Raw genomic sequence first — 24,090 nt, forward strand, 5'->3', positions numbered from 1 at the left:
GACATTCTTATTTTGCAACAACAGTCCTGAAGTAACTAATTTTTAGGGTTCCGTACCTCGCAAGTAAATATTATAGTGCTAGGAGCCTTTTTCTCGGAAACGCGTGGAGGTATCAAGTAAACTTCTAAGCCAACGTAATCAAAAGATACAGCCGTTTTTGCGGCAAATTTTCGACACTCGCAACTTAATCAAAGCCAATAGGATACTCCCCGTGGACTCAGAATCTTCAAATTTGGTGTGAAGTAACGTCTTATAAAGGATATTTAATAATAGGTTTGTACGGAACACTCAGCGCGCAAGTTCGACTCGCACCTGGCCGGTTTTTAGTATTGACGCACCAGAAATAATTCTGGTTGTACTGATTTTTAAAATGCCATATAAATTAATAGTCAAATTAATTCTTAGTCTATGATATAATTTCTGAAAAAGAGAGTGCAAACTTTTTAATATAATAGAAGGGTGTTAATGCATCGGAACTATGGTACTTCATGTAATTAACATTCTATGAATGCAAATTATATTAGATACTTTACAACAACTGGTTGGTTGACAATCACTGCATGTCGTCAGTGCAAACGAGCTATATCCTGGTGGCAATTGGCTAGAATTGAGCGGGCGCGAGCAAACATCGCCACTGGCACATTGCCCATTCCGACCTGTCTTCAACCAGTAAGTACACCGCATTGATACATTCATTTACCAGCTCTTAAGTATACATTTAATATTAATTTCCTCTAGAAATTTCAATATGGACTCCTTCTTTGTTCTATTATTTGGGAATTCTGGTTTTTCTTTGACCTACTCCTGGTTTATTATAGGTTTTTCTGGTTTCTGGTTTTAAAATAGCAATGCGAATAACATTCTGAATTCATCATGAAATATTTTTATTTAATATCTGTACTTATATTCTCAATGATTTAGCCAATAACTTATTAGTTTTTCAAAATAATAGGTAAAACCATCGAAGTGTTTTATGTGTAACAATTAATATATGAGAAGAAATTATCTTAAGATTATTTGTACTACAAAATTACTGAACCGCTGATTTCTATAAATGGATAGGCTATTGCTTGGAAATGACAGCTTTTGCTTTGTTCCGATTTGAACGCGCTTTTCAGTGTTACCTGACAGTAAATTCTACTTATATTATTAGTTCGAATTCACACCACCGCTACAAACCCCTACCATCAGCGCCAAAATGGCGATAATGAAATATCACAAAATATTACGTCTTAAAGCCAGTCCATTTAAAGATGACAGTGCACTACACTGAATCAGTTAAATCATAAATCGTCTTAAATTAGTCGAATTGTTGTTTTTTTTTTAAAAGTTCATAGTTGCCAGCTAGAATTTAGTTGCGAAGCCTTTTTGCACTGGACTGGACTGGAAGTAATATTTTAGGTTTTATAGATTGTACTTTAGATGCTGAGTTTCCACCACGAGAACATTTGTATATTGTAATATTTATGTTTACGCAGATGGTCGCCAAATACGTCAAACACCACTGTGAATAGAGGAAAGCGCGCTTAGCGATGTTCCTGAGTCCTTAACCTTTAAAATCCTTCCCATATTCAAATTTAATTAAGCGCTACCGTGCTAAAGCGCGCAACAAAGATGGCTTAATATTCAATACTTTGTTACAGAGTTGAAGGCAGTTTCGAAACATGTTGTGGCGTGTTTACATACTCACGCTATGCGTGCTTACAACAAGTACCTCGCAGCCGGATGAGGTCAGTTATTCAATCACACCGGTGCTACACATTTTATTGGCTAATTCGGCCCCTTTGGAGAGAAATTTGATATACAATTTATATAAAGCGTATACTAGATGGCATTATTTTGGTACTTTAAAGAAGCAAATATGCAAAATTAATTATAATTCCAGAGTGATATAATCAATATTATTTTATGAATAGGATAGTGAAGCAAAGTCATCATCATCAGCTCACCATAGGGTCAGGGTTGATTAGGTCATAGTCAACCACGCTGACCAAGTGCGGTTTGGTTGACTTCATACTTATCTTTGAATTTCTTAAAGGTCGCCCCACACATAATTAAGACAAGAAGCATTGACTTAAGCAATGCGCACAGTCTGGCTATGGAGACTAGACTCGAGAAGAGTGTACTACCTACTGGTTACAATCTTAGCTTGGAGCCGCGTATTGAAGACGCGGTGTACGAAGGTTATGTGGCCATCAACTTGACGTGGGCGTCGGAAACTGATGAGATTACACTCCACGTCTCCCCTGAAGTGGAAATCATGAATACAACGGTTAAAATATGGCTTGAGGACTCGTAAGTAGTTGAACATAAATCATCTTCACTCTGGGGCTCGAGGCCTACCCTAAGTTAAGGGTGATAAGGCCATTGTTAACCACGCTATTCCAGTGCGGGATGGTCTTTATACATATCTTTAAATATCTTCTTAGACATGTGCAGGTTGCATCACGATTCTGTGACCGCAAGAATGTCGGATAAATGTAAATCGAAAATCGACAAACACGTTGTTAAATGGCGGGATTAGAACTCAGGAGATGTAGATTGCAAGTCAAGTGTTTAAACCCGAAGCCACCGACGCTCTGAAATTGAACACAATTACAGTACAAAGACCATAAATTATTTCTATCTGAATTTATGTGTTTACTGGAACACCTATTAATTAGTTTTAATGACAGTGATAATAAAAAATAATTATATTCGTTAAGATATTTGGGAATATTAAGAAAATAACACAAGAATTTACAATTTTTGATATAAAATTATTTCATATTCGTTCCTCAAATCATGTTTTAAAGTAGGGTTATGAATGTCAAAAATTCATTATCATGTATACGGTAAATCTTTTTAAACTAAGTGGAATATATTTTTTAGTATGGAATTCCGCGAGTTACGTATAAAGGACATTGACCCAGACACAAAAAAGTCTACGATATTGTTCCAAGTCGAGAGAATGCTTCCGACAGACACAAAGGGAGTTATTGAAATGACATTTAAAGGAAAAATGGAAACCACAACTAGTGAGGGTTTCTTTAAATCTACTTACAAGACAGAGCAAGATCGTGAAAGGTAAATTTGATGTGATGTTATTCTATTATATGTTAGCTTTTCCTTTATTCAAAAGATTCACCGTAAATAAGTAATTTCTGTTTAAAATGAGTATCTAAATATTTCTATTTAATAAAAATACATGTAATATTTAAGTTTTAACGTAGTAATTACAAAGTTTCTATTTTCGATGCACTGTAAAATATCCCTTTTCATATTTTATTTCTAAAGTAGCGAAACTGTAATGTTGCTATTAAATACTGGATGGCGCTAGTTGTATTTTAAAAGGCGGTAGAGTAGTTGCTGATGAATAGGGTAACTGCGATACAGTTCTTTGCTACGCGGCATAGATTGTTTCCTTGTAATGATATGTGATGAATGAATGAATGATCATATGCTGTTTTTATTTTTGGAACAGAAACTTGTTACTACGTACAAGTAGCTGTAGATAAAATAAAGGTATTATAATTCTCGGCTGCGACTCCGTCCGTGCGGAAATAAAAAAACATAATTAGTAGCCTATGTGTTCTTACAAACTATGTTCTATATGTATATATGGCAAATTTCATAGAGATACTATTAAAGAAACATCCATCCATCCATCCATGCATTTAAACTTTTGCATGTATAATATGAGTAAGATGTAATCTTACTAATATAATATAAACGCAAATGTATGGATGGATGTCTGTTAGAAGGTTTCTTCTAGTTTTTTTACCTCATGCTCAAACAGTAGAATTCGGTATCTTGTTGTTACTGCTGTTACTTAATCTAGAATATTTAATTAAAATAATAAATTATCTGTCTTTAAAAAAAAAATATTACGAAGTAAGTATTCATTAATATTAAAATAAGTAATTAAATTACTAATTAATTAAACTACCAAAATAATACTATAAACTATATACTAAAACTAAACCAAACTAAAAATAATAAAATAAATAATTAATAAAATAAATAATCTGTCTTTTTGGTATTATAGAACGGTGGTTGCAACACAGCTGCGACCTAATAACGCACGGCGCGTGTTTCCCTGCTTCGATGAACCAGAGTTCAAAGCGCCATTCGATGTCAGCGTGGTCCGACCCTGGAACATGGTGGCTCTCAGCAACATGGAGACTGACAGAATAGAAAATATGTTAGTTGCTATTGAGTATTCTGACGAGTATCAGAAATATCTTGTTATCTTTGTCTTTTTCGAAGATAATGACAGGGATGATGATATATTTTATGCAGATATTTTAGTGCAGGAAACTAATGATAAGGGAATTTTTGAATAACTATTACAGGAATTTTTCGTTAAATCGGGAACACCTTATAAAATGATTTACCTAATTGTTGTATGTTGTAGCACGGGAGAGCCGGATGCTGTGCGTGTTTTCTTCAAGCGTTCGCCGCCGATGTCTACTTTTACACTCGGTCTTGTAATTGCTGATATCGATAAGCTTTGCAATTTCACTAATTTTGACGACGGTTCATCCAATATTAGTGAGTTTAATATCAGACACTTTTTAATATTCATTTCAAAGTCAAATTAAATTGTTTTTAGTGATTAATATTTACTACGTAGATGAAATTACTTGTTTATGAAAAAATTTAAATAAACTTAAGTCGTGTGTTACTAAGCCTTAGTTTGCTGCCTCTACTGAGGCCAAAAACTAGATCTAAAATAGTTTTATAATTGGATGCCCTATTATGGACGTCCACAGTCCACAGTTCTATGTATTATAGATAAAAAAAAAGAAATTATAAAAAACAGTTTTTCATTCCAGCTATACAGTTCTGGGGTCGCGAGGGATATATGGAAGTTTTGAACGAAGCTCTGTTCAAAATAAACTACATAATGAACGTAATTACTAGATACGATTGGCCGGCTTTGCCGATATCCAAATTGGACATCGTCGCATTACCCAACTATCAAGGCGTGAAACCAGCTGATAATTGGGGCCTTATCGTGTTCAAGTAAGTAACTTTGATGTAATTTACATTCTAATTTGTAGACTACAAAGTTCAAGGTCTAATGATAAGTGTAAAGGGCAAAATAAATCGCTTAAATGACCTCGGGTGCTCTGTATGTGAAGTATTAGGGCATTTACTTGTAACAGAACAAGGAGCCGCTCCATGATATGTACTTTTACTTGTATTTTAACATTCGTAAGAACATTACATTACATACAAATGCTCGAGAAAATACTTCACTGTATATTCACCTTTAAAAAACGCTCACTATTTTATTTATTCAAAAACTATTAAGAGAAGAAGTTTTTCTATTTTGTACCTTATCATATTTAGTTAGAGATGATTTTACAATATGTTGTATAGGGAGAGTGATCTGAACAACGAGGGCTACATCCAGCTCGCACAGGAGGTGATGCACCAGTGGCTGGGCGGGCTGGTGACCCCCGCCTGGTGGTCTGATGCTCACATCAATAAGGCCCTTGTTGGATATTTAGCTGTCGAAGCTGCTTTTATGGTACGTTTCCTATATTTTATTTATGACTAGCTGTCGCCCGCAACTCCGTCCGCGCGTTATTAAAGAAAAACATAATAATTAGCCTATGTGTTCTTCCAGACTATGTTCTACATGTATGCCAAGTTTCAGCGAGATCCATTCAGCCGTTTATATAGGAAAGAGAAGGGCTGTTTTAAGGGTTTTTCCGGCAATTATTCGATTTTTTCTCACCTTTTAAAGATTCCCTATACACGAACATTTCAAGACCAAGATAAGATAAATCCGTTCAGCCGTTCGCGAGTTTTAGCGAAACTAACGAACAGCAATTGATTTTATATAAATAGATAGATTACAATGACTATGGTAGAGGTGAGAACCGGTTTTAAAAAAGATTCAATGATGATTTATTCGTTGGTGGCAGAATACCGATTGAATTTAGGTTGCCTTTGATGTCGGATGAAGAGGTATAAACGTCTTAAGATGTAACATTTCTAATAAGAAAGTCCTTACATCAGATGTCATCTTATAGAGTAAAAGTCTACTTCAAAACAAATGACAATCTCCATCCATCCATCAAACTGCCCTTATTCCTATTGAGGGTCGGCACAGTATGTACTACTCCTCCATACATCTCTATCAACTGTCATATCCTCTCATACAGTCGTTCCATACTTTCTTTGGTCTTCCTCTACCTTTGTAGCCATCCACATTCAACATTTTTGCTCATAAATGACAATCTGGAAGCACAATTTTAGTAGGAAAAGCTAGTACTAAAATATTGCATCGAACAATAACGAGATGACAATAAATTTTCGTTTGAGTTGTGATAACATAAGGCTTTGTTTTATCTTCGTTGTGCTCGGAGTATACGTCCGATAACTGAAGTACGTGATCAATCAGCGAGACTTTTTCTCTTCACTGTACCAATACCGAGTGTACAGTCGCTCACAACACGCTCTTGTTACAATAAATACACGTCAATAGTCCACTTATTTTTATATCGTTCACAAAGAACATATAGAAAATTGACACATTTATCCATTATAGTAATATTTACTTAAAAAATGGAGTAAAATGTATAGGTTATTTTTAGAGATATTTATACAAACAACGAACAATGAAACGAGTTTATACGTGCGCGTTGTTAAACTTTACTCACTTAAACAGCTAAGTAAAATCCTTCAAAAAGACTCCGAACGAACCTCTTATGATTCGCACATTAACCGTGAGCTTCTGAAACCCGTCCGTTTAAAACATAATATAGTTTCTGTCTGTCAAAGATGAAAGACTGGGATTTTGATGTCAGAAACCCATACTAAGACATCATGTCTTATGCTTTCGCGTTATTAAACGTAAACGTTGATTTAGAATAATAGGTTAAATAACCTTGTTAACCTTTTAACAGCCATTTTGTTTTTCAGATAAATGGTGGTTGTGAGATGGACGGCAAATGGCCCATGACTGTGCTTTATTCCTTGTACTATGAATATAGCAAACGCTATCCACACTCCAGGATAACAGGCATGAAGCAGGAGACGATGAGCACCAAGATAGAGTTGCTCTTCCGCATGTTCAATTACACGCTTGGTGAGAATGTGTTCAGGAGTGGAGTCAGGAAGTTCCTGAATGAGAGGTGAATATTAATACATATGTTACGAATACATTTTGAATTTTTTGTTTATATCATATCCAGGAAAAGTTCTTGAAATAAAAGACGAAAAAATAAATGTTTTGTCAATGAGAACAGTTTATTTTGAAGACTTTCTTAGTTTCATTGTTATAATAAGTTATGTCTCTATGTCCTGCTGATGAAAATGGAAGAGAAATAATATAGTTCTTACATTCATCATCAGCTCACTATACGTCCCCACCGAGGGGCTCGGAGCCTACCTAGTTAGGGGGGTGATTAGGCTATAGTCAACCACGCTGGCCAAGTGCGGGTTGACTTCACACATATCTTTGAATTACTTCTCAGATATGTGCAGCATCACGATGTTTTCCTTCACCGTAATCGGGTAAATGTACATATGTAAATCGAAAATCGAATAATACATTGGTAAATGGCGGGATTCTAACCCAGGACCTGCAGATTACAAGTCAAGTGCTGGACCCCTGAGCCACCGACGCTCTAATATTATCTATAAATAATATAGTTAAAGTTAGGGGAGTTTTTCTTATTTAAACAGCTTTTGGGCATGCATCTGAAGTCAATCACTACCAAAGTAAACCTTCACAAATTTTGCAAATTTAATATAAACTCGAGGTAAAGGAAAAGAGGATTAAATAAGAAAGTTTCAACTTTCAAAGTCAAGTTTTCGTTAGTTTCCTTGCAAACTACATTGTAAAAGGATGAAACTTTGTAGTTTCTTTTGGAAATATGTGATTGCTTTTGAATTTTTATTAGTTTTGGCCTTTGTGGGATTTTTAGATTTTGAGGGTAGATTGAAATTTATATTAAAAGATTATTTCCAGGGCATATAAAACATTTGATAGCGACTTTCTCTGGCACTGCCTCAACGCGGAATACGCAATCTCCACCAGAGAGCACCAGATTGATGTAAAAACTATTGCCCAGAGCTGGATCGAAAAGGACAGACTACCTCTTCTTACAGTTAAAAGATTTTACAATAATCGTACTGCTATTGTAAAACAGGTATTTAATTATGGTTTTAAATTTAAACAACTTCAATATATGTAAATAATATTATAATTTTCAAAAAGTTACTTTTCAACTAGTCTGTTTTACAATTAACAAACCTGAGGGTTTAACCTGGAAAAAGTGAGGACACAGCAGACTTTAAAGGTTACGCTTAACTTACACTATACACTTTTATAACCACGTTGACGGCTATATCAATAAAAGTATGGAATGACTGTGTGAAAGAGGATATGACAGTTGATAGAGATGTATGGAGGAGTGTGCCGACCTTCGATAGGGATAAGGGCAGGTTGATGATGATGATGTTGACGGCTATATCAATCGGTGGCGACCAAAGGGTTAAAACACGTGTGTTACTAAACAGTACATAACTCTATTTTTGGTGTAAAAACTATTTATATGATAACTATTTGGTCATATTTACCAGATAGTTGTGCAAACGTTAACCTCTATTCAATACTTATATTTTATAGAAATTGTACCTACGCGAGCGTCCTCACGACGTGCCGGACGCGGAGCAGATGCTGTGGTGGATCCCCCTGATTGTGTCTCGCGGAGACGAGAATTACTACTTCCCCAATCTGCTGACTTGGATGAGAGGACCCCAAGATGAAATAGAACACGCGCCAAATGACGATATCTTTTTAGTAGTAAATCCTGAAGAAATTGGTAAGTTACACACAGTCTTGAATTATTTTCAATATTATTTATTCTTCTTCTAATATTATAAATGTGAATGTTTAGATGGATGGATGTTTGTTTGTAGCTATCTCAGGAACGGCTTAACGAATCTCAATGAAATTTGGCTTAGACGTAGAACTTAATTTGAAAAACCACAAAGTCTACTTGGCTTTTTTTTAATTCCGCGAAGACGAAGTCGAGGGCGACAGCTAGTTTCTAATAAATTTGATTTTTCAGCTCCATGTCCGGTTAATTACGATCAGCACAATTGGTACCTCATCTCGAATTCCCTTCAGCACGACAAGCGGGAGTTGTTGGCACCGCTCAGCCGGGCCAAGGTCCTCCATGATGCTTGGAACCTCGCCTTCGCCGGAGAACTCTCCTTCGCCACCGCTCTCAACATGACGCTGTTCTTGAAGAGAGAGAAACATCACATTGTGTGGGACCCTGTGTTCACAATGATCGATCACATTGCTAGACACGTTTGGGATATACGAGACAAATTTAATGTAAGTGCCATTGTTGCGAGAGGTGTGACAAGGGGGCGACAAATAGAGATCCATGGTCTCTGCTTACCCCTCTGGCGTATTGCCGTGGATAAAGTTGTTGTGATTGTTAAGTCTGGTTTCATTTTCAATGTAAAAAATACACAGATGGAGAACCCATAAATTATAATTATTGTATTTGTGTCCTTTGTCCAGGCTTACATCATAAGTCTACTGCGTCCGATGTACGAAGAATTGGAAAAGAAAAAAGAAGCTGAAGAATTGAAGAACTCTCAAAAGAATTTGAGGGCCCACTTAAAGACATTCCTCTGTCAGGCAGGGTACGAGCCTTGCATACAAGAAGCGCAAGAACAATACAGAAAGTGGATGAATGCACCGAATCCTGATGAAGGCAATCCGTAAGTATACACTTCGATTGAATTAATAGCAGTTTTTAAAAGAGAAACCGTTAACATAACAGTTGATGAAAAAACAGTTGATAAAATAGCTGTATTTATTTCAGAGTATCTGATAGATATTTCTGTCCCGTGTTCCGTTGGGGGACACAAGAGGAATGGGAGTTTGGACTACAAAGAGTTATCAACTTCCCTCATTCTCGAAAACAAAGCGAGAGAACATACCTTTTAAAAACATTGGCAGGATGTTTGAGAGACAAGACAAAGATAATGAGGCTTTTAAATATAACTCTTTTAGAAGGGAATGGTAATTTTACTGAAATGGATCTGTTCCTTATCAACAATATGTTTGCTAATTCACCTCAAGCTTATACCACGCTGTTGCTATTTATAAGTGATCATTGGGACGTCATAAGGGAGAGGTTAGTTGACACATTTGTAAAACTTTTACTGAAATTTAAGGAACATTAGCTGCTTTGTTATTACGGCTAAAAATTGGTCCTAGTTACATAAAGGTCATTAACTTTTGGAATCATAAAATATATATAAAATTCTCGTGTCACAATGTTCGTTCCCATACTCCTCGGAAACGGCGTCACCGATTCTCAAGAAATTTTGTGAGCATATTGAGTAGCTCTGAGAATCGGACAACATCTATTTTTAATCCCGCACGCACGGAGTCGCGGGCGACAGCTAGTAAAATAAACATAAATTTAAACAATTTATTTGCATAAATAATTAAATAATTTACGAATTCTGTCAATCATTTTTCAATTCTTGACGTTTTAATTTCATTATTCTCTTTATTTATTTTTTAAATGACTTCAAAAATTAGGAGAGTCTAAATTCATCTTTTTTTTGGTTCGTCGATAGCTCTGCCATTAGTTGTTCGCTTTTCGTGTATTACGTAACATTTTGTCCCATTTTTTATTTTAATACTTTCGTTTTCAGATATAATACTAAATCTAATCTGTGGTCACATTTGATATCAACTGCGACGTCACACTTTACAACAGAATCAGGTCTAGAATTAGTGAGAAGTTTGCACACAGCACATAAAGGTGAGTTCGGTCCGGCGGAGCATATCGTCGAAAAGTCCATTAAAAACATCAAAGAAGAATCCCAATGGTCAGCTCAGAACTTGCCTGTCATGGAAAAATGGCTTGATGATTATTTACGTGTGAATGGAATTACTGTTGAATCAAATCAGTAACTTTTAATAGAATAATTAAATATTTTGTAAATTAAATATTAAATAATTGTAAATTACATATTTTACAAAATTTTAATCGCAATGATTTAAAAATGTGTATTGTAAAATTGCGTTATTAATTGAATTTTAAAAGAAAAATAATAGATATTTGTAATTTTTTACCTACGATATAATGTTTTAAGAAATACTTTTCAGTTTTGAGAATGTTTGTCAAAAATTTACAACTGTTTAATTATTCATTTTTTTTTATTTTTATAGATTAATTATGCAATTATATACATGTATGTAAAGATTTGAAAAGTATATGCATTTTTCTTTGAATAAAAACATCTTTTAATTATTGACTTTTTCTTGAAAAATCCTTTGAAAGAATGAAAAATGAAAGATAAATACATTTTTAAATGCTTAAAAATATTTAGTTATAATACATATGAAATCGTGATTTGATAAAGAAGAAAATTAAAAATTCTTTTATACGTAAATGCAACCAGCCCGTCAGCGTTCTTTTTGACAGATCCATTTTTAAATACTCTGCGAAATTCTCAAAATATTACGAGTATGAACCTTTATAAAATCAATATCGTACACAGTAAAATATTAGAAATCAGTACGAATCTAATATTATAAAAGCAAATGTTTGGATGTATCGATGGATGGGTGAATGTTTGTTAGAAGTTATCTCCAGAATGGCTGCATGGATTTCGCAGAAATTTGGCATAGATGTAGAACACAGCCTGGAAGAACGTATAGGTTAGCTGTCGCCCGCGACTCCGTCCGCGCAGAATTAAAAAAAACATTAGTAACCAATTTATAGTATTATAGTAAGTAGTGTTTTTTCCCCAAATTCCAAATTTCTGCGATATATGTTCGGCCGTCCCGAAGATACCTTCAAACAAACATCCATCCATCTAGGCATTCGCATTTATAGTATTAGTAAGACTAATTAAGTATTTTTTTTAATTCCGCGCGGAATCGCGAGCTACAGCGACAAGCAGTCAAATGAAATCAAATTTCTGACAATGCTCCATTCCACTGCTTTACTCTTATTATCTTTAAAAAATATATATCAATAGTGTTCGTATAGAAGCACTACTTAGCGATGTTTTAAATACAGATTAACGATATTTAAATACCAAAATGTTACCTCCACATCTGTTTATAAGTTGGTTATGCGCGATTCCGTAGCACGTGGCACTGAATATAATTTTCAGATTTGTGGTATTTAGTAGTAATTACGTACACTTACGCATACTCATGGTTCGTGGTCGTCGAGGTGTTTGTAAATAACTCATTAATATGATTCGGAAAATGTGATATTACGGTAAGTACAATACCATTATCATAAACAAATGGCTGTGAAGACCATTTTTAGGTTATTCTAAAAGAAACTGCTGTAGACGATTTGTACAGTCAGCTGCATAAATATGAAAACATTTATAGAACTTCAGGAACTACTCCATGCCTTCGGTTTCTAAAATACGTAAGCGTGTCTTCGCCAATAACAAGTATTCAAATTTGAAAACGTATACAAGTTTGTGAAGCATTGTAAATGTACACATATTTATGTAGCTGACTGTACATTATTTTATTGTAAAATTCTAATAGTTTAAAATTCCCAGAACATATTTTCCTACTAAGAACATACACGTACGTGTTGTTTACACAACATTGATCTGGCAATGTTATTAAAATGTATTCATAGTTTTGACCCTTTGGCGATTAGAGATTTCTATATTTCCGCGTATAAATACGCGGAATACATTATCTATTGGCAGAGAAATATTGATTTATAAACAGTGCGCGCCAATATGCTCCGGATTTATCTAATAATTTGTGAGTTTTTTTTAAATTTTATTATAACCTCCAAGCACTTTTTTTCTCAGTTTTTTCATACATGTTTTATATAAGTGAAAACCCTTAGCTTTCACTTACTAGTTTTACATAACATCTTCTTATTATAATGGTGGACTTTTAGGGCGTTAGTGCGACATCTCTTGGTTATTTGGATACCACATTTTATATTATCTTCCAGTTTTGGTAGCGTCTGTGCAATGTATGGACGGCTCGTGTCCGCCCACATTGCCTGTCGCGGTGTGCGACGCTGCATGCGGGCCGCAGCGACCCTGTGAGCCAACACAACTTTGCTGCCCCACTGAATGCGGTGGCTCCATCTGTGTAGACCCAATGACTAAACGACACTTCGTTAATTACGGTAATTCTTAACACATGATTAAGACAAGTAGATTAACAGCGAATTACCTATTCAATCAACGATCAGTTTATATTTAATAATACATCATAGAAATATATGTACAGTCTTATCATGTATGAGGAAGAAATCTCTTTAAGCGAGAGTAATTGTCTGATCCCGACCGGTGACATCCAAAAATGAGAAACTAGGTTTAGAGAAAAATAAAATACAAAACAGCCCTCGGAGACGTAAGATAGAGGAAGCAATGGGAAAGATCTATGTGTTCTTATTATTCAGAACCACCAACCTATAATAAATTTGAAGGGCTTATAAATTTTATTTAATTTTGACCGCCTTTAGGCTAAAGGGCTTGAGGAATTTATGATAAAACAACTATTGGTAGCAGCGTAATGTTATAGCCTAAAGCCTTCCTCTATAAATGGACTATGCAAAAAAAAAGAATTTTTCAAATCGGACCAATAGTTCCTGAGATTAGCGCGTTTAACCAAACAAACTCTTCCGCTTTATAATATTAATATAGATTGTAACACGTTGAGTGCCATTAACACGATTTTAAGCTACTAAGTAGTATTGAATTTGTTAAATGAAGTATTGTTTGTTACAGTAAAGGAAGGAAAATGTCCGGAGCAGCCGCGAGGCACGTGGTCTTGTAGCCACACGTGCACGACTGACGCAGACTGTCCGCGCGCGCTCAAGTGCTGCGTTAATAGATGTGGCGCCCTTACCTGCAAGATGCCCTCCTTTCCTAACGTGCCTCTAGCGACATAAATTATATCATAAATATCATCATCATCATCATTAGCATGTGTCAGTCTATTGGATATTGGCCTCCCTATGACTTTCTACTGCGATCCATCGTAACCCTACTCAGTTTCCTGCGTTATCATGAGGTCATCTGAGGAGTGGTGAGGAAAGCGGCTCAAGCTTTTGTTTCTCATCCATGGTATCAAAAATATTTTTCTGAATAAATCTTAAAACTAAAAACATTTTTGAAGTGTAATTTATTACGTTGTACTAAACAGAAATTATATATAATTCACTTTAAGGAATGGTTTCTATCAAACGAAAATCTTCTGCAATCTGTAGTGATATAAGGTTTCTTATCTCTGAAGAAGTAAAGCGAAAAAGAAAACAATAGTTTATAAAAGATAATTAAAATACGTAAATGTTTTTACGTTCATATTTTTATCGTTCTACGAGAATGACAATCAGGGTATTAACCAAAGAGTAAGTATACTCTAGTCAAAGAGTAATTATACCCTATTAGCTTTTTACTACCATATTAAAAAAAATTGGAATATTAAAACGCGAACGATTTACTTTAAAAATCAAATTGGCGGTCTTCTTTAGAATATCCAATTAATATTAATGGACGTTGAGAAAAGCATCCATTATTCATCACTAATGTAAAATCTCAACAGTATAGATAAATCAGTAGATCAAGCATCTGTTAAAATATTTATAAATAGATTTAAATTATATGAATCAAACTGTCTTTTTCTTTTTGTTTATATTTTACCACGTTTTTTGAACTGCTTCAAATTTCTAATACGAAGTTGGCGTATTTGCTGTGGTTGGTACTTTGTTAATTACATTTTTAATAATAGTCAAGTGGTTTTATAGATTCGCCTGAATAATTGTCGATTGATGTTTGTCTACTGTCATTGTCTACCCTGTAACCCAAGCTGGAAGTAAATTAGTTCTCACTTCACACGTGGATCTGATTTTAATCTAGGTCAAGATGCTTTCGATCAAGCGGACGGTGAAAGCTGTGAATTAAACGCCTCATTGAAGATAAACATCTTAAAAATTAAGTTACAGACTAACTAGACAGATTCCCTTATGAGTGTCGAAAATTTATGTAAATTTGCGACATAAACAATTGCATCTTTTGATTGCGTTGGCTTAGTAGTTTTATTTTTTTCACATCACCAAAGGGCAGCAGATCTGAGTATTTGGTATAAAATTGAACTTAATTTATAAAATTAAACAGTCCATAATTTTTACGATAATTGTCGCAATATATATGATATGGAGATTGTAAATAATATTTTTAAAATGTCCTTGAAAATCGTCATATGTTGCATTTCATAGTTAAAGTAGAGCGTTTTACTTAATCACCCGCGCTTTATTAAGCTATCTTAATAAATCGTCTGCAACGCCTGGATAATTGTCGACGTGAAATAATTAAATTCTGTCTTTATGATCGTGTATTGTAATTATAAATTAATCATGTTCTTAGGAAAGGATCCTATGATATTCATAAAATAGGATGACCTTCAATTATTTTGTCTCAGGAGAATAATAATAATATTTTACATTGACTAGGTTTCGTCTGAACAAAATCTAAGCCCATTTGACTTACTATAGTAAGCATCTTTGGTTTAAATATTCAATATTAAAATCAATGTAATATTAAAATGTACTATAATAACCTTGTCATATTTGTGGTTACCAATATTAACGTATCGGAATTCCAAAAATAATCACATTATTGAATCCAGGTCAACGCTTAAAGTAAAAATTTAATTTTCCCCAAGCCGGTAGCAAAGCGATGAAGCTCAAAAGCCCGGCGGAAAGTATGCCCCAAACGGCAACAGTGGGGCGACGACGGGGTGGCGTCAATGTGTGGTGGGGAGGGGGTCTTTGTTTAAAAAAATGTGAAACGTCTGTAAATAAGGCCAGGGAACAAACATATACAAATATTTATGATACAAGCATATTTGCTTGTATCATAAATATTTAATAAGATCTATTGATCTTTTATATTATACAATAAAGAGCTTAGAAGAAAAAACATGTCGTTTATACAAAAACAAAAATATTTGATAATACTAGCGGACCCGACAGACGTTGTCCTGTTTACACGTCTTTAATTTGAATAAATTAATATGAAGTTAATATTTGATGAAAATTGTGAATCTAAACCATTCCCAGATCCCCTTGAACACACACAAAAAATTTCATCAAAATCGGTCCAGTCGTTTGAGAGAAGTTCAGTGACATACACACCCACAGAAGAATTATATATATAAAGATATGTACTATTACTTTTTGCTATTTATTGCATACGATTTATACTCACCTCATAAAATTTAAAGCGTCCGTTCGTTACCTTACAACTTCTATGCATTATTAAATTCACGTAGTTTACAGGTAGCTACGATCCATTATCGGCAGCGTTCGAACGTAATTGAATAATAGCTCGCTTAACGAGGCAATGTGCAGCTAACAATTTTATTTTATAGCTTAAAGGACGCAACCAGTAAGCTAGCGTGAACTCCCAAGATTGTATTAGTAGTATAATGAGAATCAAATGAATGTGAAGAAATATATATTATTATGGTATACAGCGTGTTCCAAAATTCAACGATAAACCGGTACTGGTGCATAGCCAGATCGATAACTACATGGGGAAAAATATTAAAAAAATCCAACTCCTCTTGTTTAAAAGTTACATTAACTTTTGTAACTTTTCTTAGAATATGATACCCTACACCGATATACGCTAGTATCGGTTTATCGTTGAATTTTGGGACACGCTGTATGTTGGAATTAAAAATAGCTAAACTTACTAGTATTGTATGGACCTAGTTATAAAAGCACAAGTATCGATATATACGATTTGTGCAACTTACATAAGGAAAGATTTTTTAACACATTTTATTTGATTTCATTTTAATATTGACCAGTCTTTCTTTAACTTGCTATTAAACTATCTGCCTTCAACATCAGTAGGTTCATCAGGGTCTGGCTTCTGACATGTGAGGGCGCCACATCTGTTCGGACAGCACTTGAGAGCTCGCGGACAGTCAGAATCACTGGTGCAAGTGTGGCTGCATACCCACGGACCTCGAGGATACTCCGGACATCGGCCTTTCTTTACTGAAAACGATTATTAATATTTAGCTGAATCCAGTCAATACAATATCAATGTCAAATATAATAAACAGTTTTATCTTGTTTTTCTAGATTTTTGGGCACAAACAAATAAAAAATCGCTTCTAGTAAACAAACAAGAAGATATGTGAGAGATTACTGTTATGATATTAAAATAAGGGTTAATTCAGCTGTTTTTTGAAACTAAAGAGGACAAATAAGCTTGTAGATAACAATGTCAGAATAATTTTTGGTAATATTTCAAATACACGCAACCACAAAAATCTAACTAATATTTTAAATGGGAAAGTAACACTGTCTGTCTGTCCTTCGTTCACGCAAAAACCACCAAACCGATTATAATGAAATTTGGTACACAAATAGTTTAGAGCCTGAGAAAGGACATAGGCTATGTATGGAAGTATTGTCATTTTTACAGAAAGAAGCTTGTACTATATAAAGGAATGTAGTACCACATACCTCGGAATAGCTACGTAAAACTGTGGACTGATGATGATGTTTGATGATGACCTACCTAGAGTGATGAAGTGCCGTTGCGTCATAGGATCAACACACATAGCTCCACCGCACGCTGTGGGACAGCACATTTTGGAGGCCTCACAGGCCAGTCCGGGTCCGCACGCTGCTTCACATACGTCCACTGACAGTGTCGGAGGACATGAACCCGGTGCACTGTTCACAACTTGTAACACCACTGGAAATACTAAAAAGAAGTGATTACACTAAAAATATATCATTTATTGAAAAGATTATTAATGAGTTATAATACATATGTTATTAGTGTCACAATTTTGTAATAGATGGCGTTACGATACAAACAAATTATAACGAAATAAAATCTCGAATTCTAACAAATCGAGAATGAAATTTTAACTACAAATAAAATATCTAGAAATAAATTAAAATTACTGTCTGTCTGTCTGTCTGTCTGTCTGTCTGTCTGTCTACTAAAGAGTACAACAAAACTGTAAGCAATGTGGGATAGTATTGGGCCCGTTAGCTCGCCCAAATAACATCGGCATCATTAGCTGAACGTTTCAAGTATTTACTAGACACCAATTGTTTCTAACACTATTAGTAAGTTAATAGTAACACGTTGTAGTAACATTATATGAAGTGTGTTGTTTACTTACAGGCGAGTAGAATGTAGTGCATCGTCTGTACGCTCCCCCGGGGCCGCGTGTGTTCGCGCTTTGATTCCGCCAGCGACAATAATGAGCGTCTTGACACAAATAATCCGATACACACTGATTTCAAGGTTGTCGCGTATTATGTATCATTTTATTCTTACTAATATTAAAAATACGAATGTTTAGATAGATGGATGAATGTTTGTTTGAATGTATCTCCGGAAACAACTACAAACATATTGCCATTCCTCGCGTTTTTTTTTAACGCCCGTAGTTTCAGAGGAAATTCTTTACCGTGGTAAGGGTGGCACAAAACTGTCACTCATAATTGTAAGTCTCATGTACCTACCGTAATTAGTCGACAATGCCTTAATATAATAAAAATTCAAACATCGTATCAAGTAAACTTACAAGTAGTTAAATAAGTTTAAATAATAATATATTTCTGACGTTAGTAAAATGAAAAAAATGTATGTAAATTTTCTAAAAAAAAAGTGTTTACATTGTTCACGAAGTTTTTTGTCAGTGTGTATCGTATAGTTAATGTTACACAGATAACTCCGGGAGAGGGCGTTCGGGGGTTTTTGGTGGGGAGGGGGGTGGGTGGGTGGGCGCGCGGGGGTTTTTTGGCGGGGAGGGGGGGGCATATGAAATTGTAATACAATCCGAGAGTTCGTTCCGAAGCATTACATTGTGACATGTGACATAAACGTATAAATTACGTTAATATTTCATGACTTTCGTGTAATAATCATGGAAATTATTCTAGGATAATAAATAAGGGCTCTTTTATATTAATGTAAGATTGTAAGCGTAATTTTCTTTGGTTCTATATTTAAACAATTATGGCACGTATGATTTATGTTTCTGTTCAAAATCTGTTTTTAGAACACCATTTAAGATATCTTAAACCTATTCTAATATAGATAGTAATAAGTATGGCTTCATATCGTGATGTCTTTTTAATTCTTGCCTTTATTTTTAAAGATAAATTGGTCTAGATCAATCTAGAGGCTAATAGAGATGTATGGAGAAGTAGTTCAGACTGTGCCGATTTTCCGTAGGAATAAGTTAATAATTTATTAAAGAGAAACGATTCCCAGACATTCAAAAACCCAACATCAGTGACTAAAACATCCATGTACCTCATTATGTACTATATTTAAAATTTATTTATTACTATCAGCTGTTTAAACGTAAGGTTATCAGCTAAACTTGACTTGAACTATACGTAGATTTCTCGGTATTCAAAGATAATATTGTGAAATTTAATAGACCACAAATACGTCTTCCAGTTTCCTCGTGTTGTAATATTTGGTTGAAAGTTTGATGTATTTATTATGTCAAATAACTTGCTGCCACCTGACCGGGGGTCTACAACGAATATTTAGGATAAACGCCATCGTAACCTAAATGACAAAACCTGTATTAATATTCATGCAGTGCAATACATCAAAAATCTGATAATCATTTTGACATAAATGACCTAGACGATATTAAGGCGTTTGACGCGAATATTTGTGTGCTACGTCCACAATACTGCGATATTTTATATCTATACCAGCGATCGCCCGCGACTCTCTCCGCATGGATTAAGAAAACGTAATTAGTAGCCTGTGTGTTCTTCCTCCTATTATGTTCTTCACTATGTTCTATATGTATGCAAAATTTCAGCGATATCTATGCAGCCATTCCGGAAATACCTTCAAACAAACATCCATCCATGTAAACATTCGCATTTATAATATTAAGTATTAAGTGTATGGGTAAGATGAACAGTTTAGTTGAGAATTCATTAGTTTGTCGGGGTTGTAATAATTGAAATATGGAAGTTTACATCTGTCAGAACATATGGGAACGTGAGTCTGTCGCTTGATCAATCTCCGCAAGCAATCAGTCGACGTCTACAGATTGAAGATCTGTCAATCGCATATTCCTCAGTAACGTTTGATTCAAAGTTAAATTATCCGCGAAGGAAATAGAGGACTTACAGAATTTCTTTTATTTGATTGGGAATTATGAAGTGGAATGAAGAACATTATTGCAGAATTTTTTATTTATTTCTGGAAACAGTATTAAATTATTTTAATATATTTTTTGAACATTGGCAACCTGTATTTTTATTTTGCGTTTCTTTTTAATAGTTTCCGAGACCAATAACCCCGTTTAAATTATATTGTTATCTCTGTTTTGTCAAAGATAATGACAGGGATGACGATATGTTTTATACAGAGATTTTGATCTTAGAATTCAATAGTTAGTTGTTTTCTTTAAGCACACGTCCTTTTTCTTTTAATAAAATATCGCTAAGCTACATCGAGACGATGCTCTGATTACGTCGAAGTTGGCTTTCCGCCAATAAGCCTGTTGATTGCATTGTAAGTACCTTCCAATGTTTACTAAGTCTGCAGGCTTCACGTTTTTCATTAGCTTGTAATGTTATTGGTTTAATTACGTAGATAAATTCGCATATTGTGATTTTATATACCTCATATTAGAGTGTACTTAAGTTGGGATATGACATACTGGGTCACTTTAACTTAAGTTATAGTAAATGATATTAATAAAGATTTTTTATTTCGTTACAAGCTAAATAATAAGAGTAAAAAAACTTAATTAGTAGCTTATATGTTGTTTCACTATATTTATTCTACACCCGTGTCACATTTCGTCAAACTCCGTTCTGGAGATACCTTTAACAAACATCCATCCATCAGTCTAAACTTTCGCATTTATATTAGTAGGATTTTACTGTGGTTTATTAAAAACAAAATAAATTCGATGTGGAAAGTCGGCAATAAACCCTTTACGCCTGAGCGTGGATTGACGATGAAAAAGACAAAGTGCTGCAATAATTCACCTTTACATTTCCACGTGGATTCATTTCTCGCTTCGCTGGTGTTTCTAATTGAAAGACCGTTTTATACGCGGTATAACACAACGAATAAAAATTCATATCTTAATAACATTGGTATAAAAATAATCTGTATCATAATATAACAAGCCACTTTGATGTAAAAAAAAAAAAAAAAAAACTCTGATAGTTTCTAAGATCTAAATCTTTATATATATAATTCTTCTGTGAGTGTGTATGTCACTGAACTTCTCTCAAAGGACTGGACCGATTTTGATGAAATTTTTTGTGTGTGTTCAAGGGGATCTGGGAATGGTTTAGATTCACAATTTTCATCAAATATTAACTTCATATTAATTTATTCAAATTAAAGACGTGTAGACAGGACAACGTCTGTCGGGTCCGCTAGTATCTTTATAAAACATATCGTCATCACTGTCATTATCTTTGACGAAATAAAACAATCTTAGAAACCCACGGTAAAAGATTTTTTTACTGTAAACGAACCTACGACATGTAGTTATCCTTTGATGACACACTAATATTATAATAACCATTTTATTACAAAAAAAAAAGTTATGGTACATGCCACCACTAGAATTACACGCTTATGAAGTTTTGTTAAAAAATGTCAACAAATATTTTTTATAACTTAAAAAATAAGAAAGCACATGATATACAGGATGTGAATTCAAAATCGTATATCATTTTGCTTTTACCATTCGTATTTCAATTTAAGGAATATTTGCGTTAGGAAGTGAGGCAAGGCAAACACAATTATGGTAAACTGAATCCCGTCGAATCAAATATGTTATCAATCAAACGCTACACAAATATTTACTGTAACTTTTAACATGCGTGAGATGAGACCAGTTTGCGAATTGATTTTACAAGCAAGAGTTTTGTAGAAATTTGGGTTTACATGCCTGACAAACAACAATCTTTAAGGAAATATGACGCATCGCAAATTCTGGGCACAGATAAAAAAATTAATAAAAGTACAAAATGTAATCAAGAAAGTTAAAGCAGCTTAAAGTGAGGTTGTGTTGAAAAGATTTTTCTTCGTCACTTAAACTTGCCGAGTTTCATTAGTTTGATAGCGTGACGGTGACGTCACAGGATTAATGCTTCCCAGAAGCGGCCAGTCTTTGTTCGGACATGCTCACTGGAATTTCCTTTAAAATTATCAAAATTGAAAATGATTAAAAAAAAAAAAAAACTAGCTTGCCATGGATTATGTTACAGTAAGACTTCTTTGCTTTATATATTACTAGCTGTCTCCCGAATCCACCCGGAACTAAAAATAAAAACTTAATTAGTAGCCTATGTGTTCTTCCAGACTATGTTCTACATTTATGTGTAGCGAGATCCATCCATACATTCGCATTTATAAGTAAGAAGCAAGATTCTAACTAAATATTGTTATTCCTTATGTTTAAATATGCGAGTGACAATACTTACTTCGCTGGCACATCGACCCAAAGCTGTGCTGTAGTACCGACCACTCCCCCATCCGCCACCCGTACTTACCATAAATATATTTTACCCCATTAAAATCAATTTGTCATGTTTTAACAATAAACCCGTGGTGATAAATCACACTATACAAATAATAATATTTTCTACTTGAATGACACCCGGGGGAAGAATACGAATCGAATTATACCTCATTCTTTGTTCAGTCGTTCAGTTCCGGAAGTCACAATTGTATCGACACACACAAAAATATACATACATAAGCACGAAAAACATTATCGTAATCCATCTTTTCTTTATTACGGTACTTAAGTAAATTCAAATCGTTTTTAAGCTTTAATGAATAATAAAATAGTAAATTTGCATAAACGCGATAACAGCCATACTTCCCCAACCCCTTGCTATATTTATCTTTCCAGAGATCAGCAACCTTTTATTGTTTACACAACAATTTATCGAAATTAATTAGAAATTTATATCACATAACTAAGATATGAGAGTATGCGATCACCGAGAGAAGGTTTCTTTTGAATAATTAAAAAAAAAGATGATATTGTCCCTTTCATTATTTTGGAAAAAAACAGAGACAACAACATGCTTTAACGCAAATGTTTCGGCGCTAGAATTCATGGTAAGCAATAATATTTTTACGCTTTTATTGCACCTCTAACAAGACTTATTTGAACGCTACTGTTATTTACATTAAAAAGCTAGCTTTTATTTTAAAACAAAATGTATTAACAAACACGATTTGCCTTAATTACAGTTTTGAGCATGAATTTTATTAGAAGGTACTGAAATTTCAAACCGCGTAGGTAAATCAGTATATAATTAGGCAACGCCCAACGCGACATGAAATTTGATCGCAAGATACGCTGTTCTAATTACAGAGTACACAATATAAGCCATACCGTTATCTTATCTTGACGCCTTAGTATTTAGGGATCTAAAGTTCCAAACTAACAATAATTTAATAGGACTATTAGATTGTTTTTTTTTATAAGAGTAGAGGGCAAACGAGAAGCGGAAACACCGAGGTGTTCATAGACGCCAATGGACATCTGCAAGACCAGAGGTACCGCAGATGCCGGCCCGGCCTTTGAGATGGTGATACACTTGCTTCTTGAAGGCCCCTAAGTCATATTGGTTTGGAAATACCGACGACGGACCCTTCCACAACGCAGCTGTGGTTATTAATTTATAAATAGTTCCTAGTATATTTTCGTAATCTCAGCTTACCTTCATGTTTCCAGTATGTTACAAGGCCTTGTAAATTAAATTGCAGGCTTTGCAGGGTCAAACGCGGCCGTGTTATTGTACATGCCCCGTAAGGGATTTCTGTTGACGTTACTGAAATACCGGCCCCATTTCAATCTCGGAACATATCAAAAGGAATTGAACAGGAATTAATGGACAGCTTTTAAATTTAAAATTGTTCCAGCATTTATTTTTATCAGATTAAAACCTACATATGTCAGAATATTGTAGCAAAATTGATTGATTCTTTTATTCAGTGTTGTGTATTGCTTTAACTTTTGACGTATACTTTTAAGTCCCCGTAAAATAT

The 24,090-nt window shown here is 34.4% G+C and overlaps 3 protein-coding genes across 4 annotated transcripts; 2 read left to right on the forward strand and 1 right to left on the reverse strand.

Annotated features, from left to right (window-relative positions):
• The first annotated feature begins 581 nt into the window (after window positions 1-581).
• Window positions 582-10,989, forward strand: LOC106121293 (endoplasmic reticulum aminopeptidase 2). Of its 2 annotated transcripts, none has more exons than XM_013316897.1 (15): window positions 582-669; window positions 1,644-1,730; window positions 2,039-2,295; window positions 2,872-3,066; window positions 4,028-4,183; window positions 4,397-4,533; window positions 4,818-5,007; window positions 5,368-5,518; window positions 6,919-7,130; window positions 7,970-8,150; window positions 8,630-8,825; window positions 9,075-9,346; window positions 9,539-9,741; window positions 9,846-10,160; window positions 10,690-10,989. In XM_013316897.1, the coding sequence occupies exons 2-15, from the start codon at window positions 1,665-1,667 to the stop codon at window positions 10,949-10,951; spliced, it is 2,793 nt and encodes a 930-aa protein (XP_013172351.1). In that variant the 5' UTR covers window positions 582-669; window positions 1,644-1,664; the 3' UTR covers window positions 10,952-10,989. The 2 variants fall into 2 exon arrangements, with proteins under 2 accessions (XP_013172351.1, XP_013172359.1); XM_013316905.1 differs by lacking the exon at window positions 582-669 and adding an exon at window positions 1,480-1,516.
• Window positions 10,990-12,688: 1,699 nt separating this feature from the next.
• On the forward strand, window positions 12,689-14,099 carry LOC106120271 (waprin-Phi1-like). Its single transcript, XM_013315574.1, has 3 exons — window positions 12,689-12,784; window positions 12,984-13,163; window positions 13,768-14,099. Exons 1-3 carry the CDS (start codon window positions 12,760-12,762, stop codon window positions 13,929-13,931), a joined length of 369 nt encoding a protein of 122 aa, XP_013171028.1. The 5' UTR covers window positions 12,689-12,759; the 3' UTR covers window positions 13,932-14,099.
• A 2,710-nt stretch (window positions 14,100-16,809) lies between these two features.
• On the reverse strand, window positions 16,810-18,294 carry LOC106120095 (whey acidic protein-like). The gene is made up of 3 exons (XM_013315294.1): window positions 18,197-18,294; window positions 17,578-17,757; window positions 16,810-17,048 (listed from the first exon to the last, which is right to left on the reverse strand). Exons 1-3 carry the CDS (start codon window positions 18,216-18,218, stop codon window positions 16,879-16,881), a joined length of 372 nt encoding a protein of 123 aa, XP_013170748.1. The 5' UTR covers window positions 18,219-18,294; the 3' UTR covers window positions 16,810-16,878.
• Between the last annotated feature and the right edge of the window lie 5,796 nt (window positions 18,295-24,090).

This window comes from Papilio xuthus, unplaced genomic scaffold (genome assembly GCF_000836235.2).
Source record: "Papilio xuthus unplaced genomic scaffold, Pxut_1.1 DF829129.1, whole genome shotgun sequence".
Classification (NCBI taxonomy): Eukaryota; Metazoa; Arthropoda; class Insecta; order Lepidoptera; family Papilionidae; genus Papilio; species Papilio xuthus.